The 8684-nt window shown below is 49.6% G+C and overlaps 3 protein-coding genes across 3 annotated transcripts; all 3 read left to right on the top strand.

Annotated features, from left to right (window-relative positions):
- Positions 1 to 2765: 2765 nt before the first annotated feature.
- On the top strand, positions 2766 to 3765 carry FOXG_13978 (uncharacterized protein; the record flags this gene model as incomplete). The annotated part of the gene is made up of 3 exons (XM_018394049.1): positions 2766 to 3371; positions 3428 to 3641; positions 3701 to 3765. The coding sequence occupies 3 exons, from the start codon at positions 2766 to 2768 to the stop codon at positions 3763 to 3765; spliced, it is 885 nt and encodes a 294-aa protein (XP_018253460.1).
- A 1165-nt stretch (positions 3766 to 4930) lies between these two features.
- On the top strand, positions 4931 to 6585 carry FOXG_13977 (uncharacterized protein; the record flags this gene model as incomplete). The annotated part of the gene is made up of 3 exons (XM_018394048.1): positions 4931 to 6284; positions 6337 to 6480; positions 6539 to 6585. 3 exons carry the CDS (start codon positions 4931 to 4933, stop codon positions 6583 to 6585), a joined length of 1545 nt encoding a protein of 514 aa, XP_018253459.1.
- An 810-nt stretch (positions 6586 to 7395) lies between these two features.
- FOXG_13976 (uncharacterized protein) lies at positions 7396 to 7809 on the top strand (the record flags this gene model as incomplete). Its single annotated transcript, XM_018394047.1, has 1 exon — positions 7396 to 7809. The coding sequence occupies one exon, from the start codon at positions 7396 to 7398 to the stop codon at positions 7807 to 7809; it is 414 nt and encodes a 137-aa protein (XP_018253458.1).
- Positions 7810 to 8684: the final 875 nt, after the last annotated feature.

Genomic DNA, 8684 nt, shown 5'->3' with positions numbered 1-8684 from the left:
GGACCGTGAATTAGAATGGCTAGGAACGAGGATCGAGCAAAAGGCGGTGATAACGGAAAGGGGGCGTCGATGCCGGATGAGGTGCCACGGAAAGGAAGGAGGAGAGGAAGAGAACAAGCAAACATAATCTCGGGTCAAGGAGTAGGGGAAAGCGACGCGCGGTAGCACTAGACCATGGATGCTTGGATGAATGGAACGACAAGGCTAGTACTGAAGTATACGTCTTGCCTTTTGCAATGAACCGTTGGGAGTCTGGGGACCTTGACTGTTGTGCCAGCCAAGACGAATGATATAGTCATCCCACATCAACAATCCGTGATATTTCATGGTGAAATAATAAGCTGGACTCTTGATACTCAAGATACTAAGTAATTGTCTAGTTCCAATACATACAAGAGCAGCATATCGCACAACTTGCCCACAATACTGCCCGCTCTCCAGGTTCCCCCTCGTTGGTGATACTCTTTGTAGTCTTCCAATTCTCACTGGTGCCTGCCTGGTCATTTCAAGAGCCACGGAGGGAGTCTTTCGGGAAAGGATTAGATACATCACAAGTATTTCCGTTACTCTGTTGTGGATTACTGTCAAGTCATGACGTTTTCCCATAAGGAGTGTCATGTCCAACCAGCAAGGCCCCTGAACCACCTGAGCTTCCACGTAATGCCAGACAAGGGAGTGCTAGTTTCCGCTTCTGCGTCTCCATCTAAATCATGATCGTGTTCCTGGTCTCTTATGGTGGTATATCAGTACCCCGACTAACTTTCGTGAGCTCAGTTCACCCGCTTACACGACTTAGAAGCACGGTACGCGGTACGCCGGGGGCTCCACAATACACTTTAGGGGATGCTGCTCCGTTCATTGTGGATGCAGCGGCCAATTGACCCGTGCATGTGAGCGTTGTCAGCAGTGGCGCTCCGCTCAATCTGTTTTGAGAGGTAGGAAAGTCCATCGGGGAAGCGGTCGACCCATCCGTCGCCGCTGGGTGGCACCTCGGCTGCCGGGATGACCGACCGATCCTTCGACTGATGGCCGGATTCGGGTAGAACGACGTCAATTCCGCCCCTGTTGCTTTTGCTAGAACCCCCACCTACCCTTTTAGGTGTTTGTGGGTGCCCCGCACTCACGCGTAACTGCGCATTGCGAACGACAGAACTCGGTGCAAGCAATGACGGGATGCTCAATTGTCTTTTCATCACATTCTGATTGCCGCTCAAAAAGTAATGAAGCCCAAGCAAGCGTTGCCGCAACTACCCAATCATGAAGCGGTAGAGATACACAGAAGAAATTGTAGCTAGCCCTGCCAATTCTCTCCCAAGCTTACCCCTCCACCAGCAAAATGCAACCGAGGCCATGAGATAAGTTGACAGCGAGAACCTTGGAACATCGCTTATCAAGGAAGACGCATCGATGACTCTGTTCGGGGAAGCATCATTCCGTCAGGAGGGCCACTTGGCTTGCTTACCCTACATTTCTTGTCATTTCTGAAGACAACTACACTGAGGTCAATAAAGGAGGTGTGGATTAGATGCATAGTTTGGCTGATCTTGTCATGCATCAAACGGTGTTCCTGCAGTTTGACTCATGTCACAAATGACTTCGGAGGGGTTAATGACGTGGGTCTGGACCCCGCTGTTCTTGTGTAGTGAACAATGGAGAAGCGAAGACGTAGCGCCTGGCGGGGTTAGTGCAGTACATCAACTGGCTGTCCATGCTGTAAGCGCTTCTGCAAGGAACCACGCATGATAGAGTTACCCGTCTGCTAGCAGGGCACGATGCACACAAACAGCGCGAGACAATGTAACCAGGCGTGGCCCTAAAATGTCCTCTTCAGATTGGGTTCTATTAATAAACGTGGCATCTGTGTTTGCGGGGCTGGCTGGTGGATCCACAGCTGGAGGCCAAATCCAGCGCTCTAACAGAGCCCAATGCGCGACATTTCAAGCATCATTGCCAGCATTCTCTACGTCCATAGGTAAGGTGCCGGGCCCTTGTTTGTGATTACATGAGTAACGAAGGATAGATACTAAATAAAAAAGCCTAGCGATATCTTCTTTGAGAGCCTATTCTGCATAGCCATGGCATGATGTGTGGGCGATTGAACACGTAGGAGCGAGGCTGCATTGTTGGTCTGGAGACCAAGAAGTTGAAAGCAAAGCGACCATATGGTAGCCTGCTTACAGTCAGCGCTGGTCCGTAAAGTCCTTGAGCAAGAGTTTCTGGACCTATATGCAGTTCTCGGTCACCTCTTCCTAAACTTTATATATTATGATCCAACTCGCTGCTGAGGCTGTCAGTGTCTTTGGCGATTCGACAACATTGGCATGACTTCAATAAGGCCAAACATCTCCCAACTTGTTCGTTAGTTTTTAACTTTATCGATACGCAGACTACTTCAAACGATACCGCACTGCTTGTTGTTCAACTATTCCGGGGCATCGAAACTGGCTGCCTTATAGTCACCAACATTACGAACCACCCATCAGCCTAGAACAACAGCAGGGCCGTGTGTTATCACAGGTCCTTGGGGCATGGACGATTCGAACCGTATGAGGAGGCAGAATGAACCGCCGGTCCATTCGAACCCCAATCAAAGATACTCACTCAACGATCCGTCACAACAGCGCCGTTCGCTCGCTGGAATTTCCAACGACAGGTATCGCCCTGCATCTCTTGCTGGCCCTTCATCGTCAGGGCGAGGCATGGGGTCTCATGGTAACTACAATAGCTACTATTCAGATCCTAGTGCATCATTCTCGACGGCAAATATGCCTGGCACAGCTATAGCTTATGGCTCCGAGTACGGCCACGACTCCCGCCGAACGCAAGGCTTTGGCGACTACAGTACTGCAGCTACGGCGATGTATAACGTTGGCCAACCAAGTACGCAAAAAACAGTTTACGATGCGCAGCAATTCAGCTCGCGGCAACCTGCAGCTATGCAAATGATGCCACCAGATATCGCCTCCCGCTACTTTGGGTCTGAGACTGGGGCCTCAGCTGGTCCGAGTCCACAGCAACCGGCGCAGGGCTCAAGCGGATCCGCGAATGTGTATCAGCAAAGCAATGCTATGAATTATGCGAGCAACAGCATGTCCAGTGAAAGCGTAATGCCACAGGCAACAAAAACCGCCGATGTTTCAATGACAGAAGATCATGACTATGCGGAAGGCGCCCTCGAGGAGGAATGGGTCAGTTACCAGAGGCAGCTGGCTAGCATATTTCAGGAGATAGTAAATGGATCTCTCGAGAGTGCATCTGAGACATTGCTTAGTCTCACTAGCTGGCTCTTGTCTCAGGTCGCAGATCTAGGCATGTATTACACTGTCTATGTAATCGTAGAGGGGAACAGAAGAAAGCCAGAGCTGACTACTGTGCGTGCCCAGGTCTTAATCTTGACGATACCAACCTCCATGCTGATCGTATTCAGCTGTGGAACGACTTCAACCATGCTTGGCTCGGGTTGGGCCAGCGCCAAATTGACCTAATGACTTCATCCCAACAACTTTGGAGAACGCAAAATCTGGTTCCAGAGGCCATGATTAAAAAGATGGGAAACGAACTAATAAGGCTATGTGACGGTATCGAGCGCCATGGCCTGGTGGACTATCAATATGGAGTATGGGAAGATCAAATAACCGCTGGTGAGCAAATACTGCTCCATTCAGAGAGTCTGGCCAGATCCGCTAACTTGCACTTGTAGTTCTCGGAGACTGTCTGGATCTATACGACGCTTCTAAAGAAGGCAGTGACAGCGGTAACCGGTGATAAATATAGTCTTTTCTTCGAAACTCTTTCAAGACCGGAACGGTGCAAAAGTTCAGGCCAGGGTATCTACTAAGACTCGAGCGGTAGTGCTGGTGAGTCCACATACATTCTCGGATCACATCATTTGGAACTGATACTCGCAATCGCTAGCCTTTCCGTTGTGCGAAGCGGAGGTTCGTGTAGAGAGTAAAGTGATTCTTATGTCAAGCAGATAGTCTTTGGCAATTCTCAGATCTGGTATGACCAAATGCTGTTTTGTTCCAGGAAATCATAGCCTAGCAGCCTAGCTTCTGCTGTATTGAGCTTGGCATCTTTATATAATGGCATGAACGATGCAATACCAATTTGGCGTCAAGCCTTGATAGCACTTAAGAAATACCCTGTGAAAAACGATAACACACAGCTGTTCAGGGGCGGATGTAACCTGAGGTGTAGGTCGATGCTTGCGACTCAGGAACAGGGTCCATCACCGGGTATCAGAAGGGGTACCTGGCTGTTGAAGGAGCCATAGGGTAAGAATTCAGCTGCCACGATAAGCTGTCCATCAATGTGCTTAGCAACTTGAGGATGACTGAGGAAACCTAGCGCAACATGACATGGTCAGCTGGGCCGCGAATCAGGCCGAAAAAGGGGCTTGAATTGAATGAGATTTAAACAAGTCATTCAGATATCTGGAAGCATCTCATAACGCAAGCAGTTGATGTCAAGGGACATGCCTGGGTGGTCATGGCAGCAGGGCCTATTTTAGTGCTACCGTAAACAATTGTACTATGGAGACACCCTATCCCACCTTCTCACCGCCTTGTCTCAGTGTTGTCTAAGTCATAGAAAAGCATCGAAGTATCCGATATCACATCAATGGATCCAATATCATGTCCTCTTCTTTGCCCTGTAACATCGAGCGTTACCGGGCCATTGACCGCTAGGGTGGCTTATTTCATGCTGATTGGTGTCATAAAAAGTGTACCGCGAAGTAAATCCCACGGTCCAACAATCTCTTTCCCCATCAATTCTAATCACATCTTCACCACGACCTTAACAATCAAGCCAATTTCCGGTATATAGGCACTGGGTGGTTCAATTCTGAGCTGAGTGATTTCAATCTGTATCCGAAAGACTGTTCATAAGTCACTTGATCTTAGGAGATAACACTCAATTGCAAACGATGTCAACTATACAAAGCCAGAGCTCACCGGCCACTTTACTATGGGATCACCAAGACCTGATTCCCCTTCAAAAGAACCTTGGTGAAGAAGATTTAGTCTTGTTATTAACACCTGCTGTTGTTCCGTTAGACCAGAGTCCTACCAACGCAGGTGATCCTTTCGAGCCTCTCGGTAAAGCACTTGCGCGCACACATCCTTGGATCCGGCATGTTCCTTATAGTAAGGAGCGTGGCATTACCGGCATTCATGTGGCATTCATCAAGCGAGCACGAGTCGTTATCTTCGTGCTGACTGGCTTCTCGACAGAGGAAGGTTTATTTCAGCTTGAACTCGCCGAGGTTGCTCGTGAGGTGTGTGAAGAGCGCCCTTTAGTGCTGGTAGCCTGCTGTGAAGTTTCGGAAAAGGGGGCCCGCGCGTATGGTTTCCCAACTCTCATTCAGTGTCCGGGGTACTTTGTGGCAGACTTACAAGCCGTCGCCGTTCTTTTGACAAGTGAACGGCCGACAACAGAGGCCACGCCAAAGACCCGTAACTCTCCTCCCCCGCCAACTTGGCCGCTCCTGAAATGGGACTACGACAGAGATCTCCCAGAGACCCACGCTTTATGGGAAGCATGTTTGCCTTCCAAGTTCTATCTAAATCGGTCAACTCTTGGTTCTCGCTTGAAACGCGATGGATATGCCATGCATTACTTGGTGAGAGAACCCCATAAAGGGGAGGCCATTGGATTTTGTGCAACATTCACAACGTTTACGGATAGTAGTGGCGACCGACTGATTGGATCAATAGCCGCCATCATCGTTCATAAAGACTTTCGGGGCCAAGGTGTTGGGCGCTTCCTCCACGACGAGGTCGCGAGCAAACTTAAAAAGATTCGAGGTGTCGGAATCATTCAACTTGGAAGCACATTTCCAAGATTACTCTACGGTCTGCCCGTTCCTGAAACCGATACGGAGTGGTTCGAAAAACGAGGTTGGAACATGAAGGAATCCACACCTGGAAACGGGCGGCGGGTGCTCGATTGGCTCTTGAGATTTGCCGACCATCCAGTTCCTGATCTGGCTTCCGCTGGCTTGACTTTCAGGCCATGTCAGACAGCAGATTACCAGAAGGTTGTCGAGATGGCAAATAAGGAGTCACAGAAGAGATACCGGTTTGGGTGGTACGACCAATACGCCAAAACTATGGACACTTGCTATGTGAACGACATTGTAGTCGGGCTTGAAGGGGAAAATCTGGTAGCTGCGGCAATAACATATTTTCCAAATAATGGGAGCCCTTGCGGCGCAGATATTCCATGGCCAGCCTCAATCGGACAAGGCATTGGAGGAGTTTCGTGCATCTGCATCAAAGGTCGTCCACAATCCAAACCATGTTATCTGACATTGGCTGACTGTCAAATTAGATGAAGACCCGGATATGGTCAATCGTCGTGACTCGGTGGCTACGAGATTGCTCCTGGCTTGTCGGCAGACCCTGAGTGAGAGAGGAATGGTTGGAATGTTTGTTGATGGCAGCAGATCGGACGAAAATGTGCTGCAGTCTTTAGGTCAGTAAGATTCTCAGGGCTTTCGCAGCTATCACATGCTGACAATGAAACTTGGCAGGCTTTTGCAAATGGGCAGAATATAAAGAGCTTTGGCGAAAAGCCTAGGGATGAGTGAAGAAATAGGTCGCGAAGCAGCTGAGTTTGGGGCCTTGATGTCACAATGGATCAGTCATCTACAGCAGCTTGGGAGCGTATATAGAGAAAGGTTCTGTTAAGTTGATCACTTTTTGTGTCGAGATCTAATCAGTTGAAATTGACGAGCACGAGCAACCGAGCTGGACAGACGCACAGTTCAGAGATGCGTCGCAAAACCAATTACCACTAAGTACCAGCCAGGCATATTGAATCGCTGAAGAGTATTATTGATTGGCGGTAAATTACACAATTCGTAATTGAATGGCCGTACACAAAACAGACACCTGGTACTTCTTCTTTTGAAGAGACTATTTCCAAGTGGATAGCGATCTGTGGATGGAAGAGGCAGCGACGAGCGTGCATGATGGGCCCGGAGAGTAACCAGGGGAGGTTTATTTGCGCAGCGGCACTGGGTAATCGGTCAATCCGACTTCCCAATCTTGGCAACTCATCTACCAACCAACAGTTCAATGTGAGCCAACCATTTGACCCAGTTCGCTGTTGAGCCACGGGACCAGTGGACGGAACCCTCAGCATCAGTGTCTTGTTTTGGTATCCATTCAACCTCACGCCATCCCCTTGCCACTCTGACAGATCATCCATCTTTTTACCTGACAGTTCAATGTTGATTGTACTTGAGTTGAGCATAATACGCCAGTCGTTGTAAAGCAGTTTGTCGCCTTACAACGCAGTTTTTGCCCAGGCCGCCGTGGGCTAGCGCTACCTTGCCCTTTCCGTCCCGAAAGCTCGCCACTGGAACTCTTTTACCATCATTCGGTGATGTGCTACTTTGATCAAACGCGCTGGGCCTGCGGCTACTGGCGTTGGGGTCACTTCCGCCAACAGTGCAACAAAGAATACCGGATGGGCGAGACGTGCGGCCTGAAGCTTGTCTACGAAACCAGGACCAAGAGAGATAACTGCAAACTCTGCCAGGATATGGAGAAGAAGCAGCGCCGGTACGACAAGATGTATCGCGACGTTCAGCGCTGGCAGAGGGAGGGCAACCGAAATGCGACCATCGAGCGAACGTGTGCCGAGATGCAAGAAGTACTTGGTCAAATATACCGTATGAGAGAGGAGCATGATCACAGGCTGCAATCCCTTGGCCAGGTGGGTCTAGAATATGATTTCCTTTCTTTGTTTATTCGCACAGGCATTGTGTGCGACGAGGAACACTACATGAGTGACTAACCCATCATTGCAGTAAAGTAACGAGATGCCAATGAGGTACCCTACACTGCCTGACGACTGTCTCTTCAGCTAGTTGAAGCAGTAGCGCTTGCGACAATGCAAAGAGTTTGTAGGATGTCGAGAGGTGTGCTCCAACTGTTGCATGATTGGCGTTGGTAGACGGGTCGGGCTAGCATGATATAGCTCAAGTGCACGTCAGACCAGCTCCGAGTGAGATCTCGTTTGTCTTGTAACAAGTCAGGCTATCAATTTAAAGTTGAGACATAGACTATTTTGGTCAAAGAAGCACGCTGTCGGAGCAAGTAAACAGGCGAACCCAAATCCTCCCAGGGAACGCTGGCTACGGCGATGCCTGGATGAGCCGCCTTGACTTCAGTCACCGAGGTTGTTGCCAACGTACTATTACGTCTGAAAGGATTGGCCGTCTTTAGTTAGCATGCCAATTGCAAGGTGGATCAAAAACACCATGGCGTAGTCCAGCTGCGAAGTAGATTGGGAAAGACTTAGTAACGGCTCACGCCTCTTGGGGCGAGCTTGATGGCCGCGCTGCGAGATCCCACGGTCCAGCGGCCGGGCCACAACGTTCGAGACTTGGTACATGGACTTGCCATGACACGTGGCTTATCGCATGGCGTGTTGCGCCGGCCCTTTATCCGTGCGGTCCGGTCATGTTGTTCTCCAAAGACGCAGAATTTCTCCATATGCTAGTTCCTTGATTGTCATTTTGCGATAACAATTGACCGCGTCTACTATCATCCGTACCAGAGATGACTTGCCACCGTAGAAGCCCAGAAGAGCTGGGTTCCGGCCTCTGTTGGAAACGCTGATCAATTTCGCGGCCAAGCGGAGGTCTGTACCTGGGCTGCACGAGAGAG

This window comes from Fusarium oxysporum, chromosome 6, assembly GCF_000149955.1.
Source record: "Fusarium oxysporum f. sp. lycopersici 4287 chromosome 6, whole genome shotgun sequence".
In the NCBI taxonomy this organism is placed as follows: Eukaryota; Fungi; Ascomycota; class Sordariomycetes; order Hypocreales; family Nectriaceae; genus Fusarium; species Fusarium oxysporum.
Note: the sequence above shows the minus strand (reverse complement) of the source record. Positions and strands in the feature narration are given on the sequence as shown.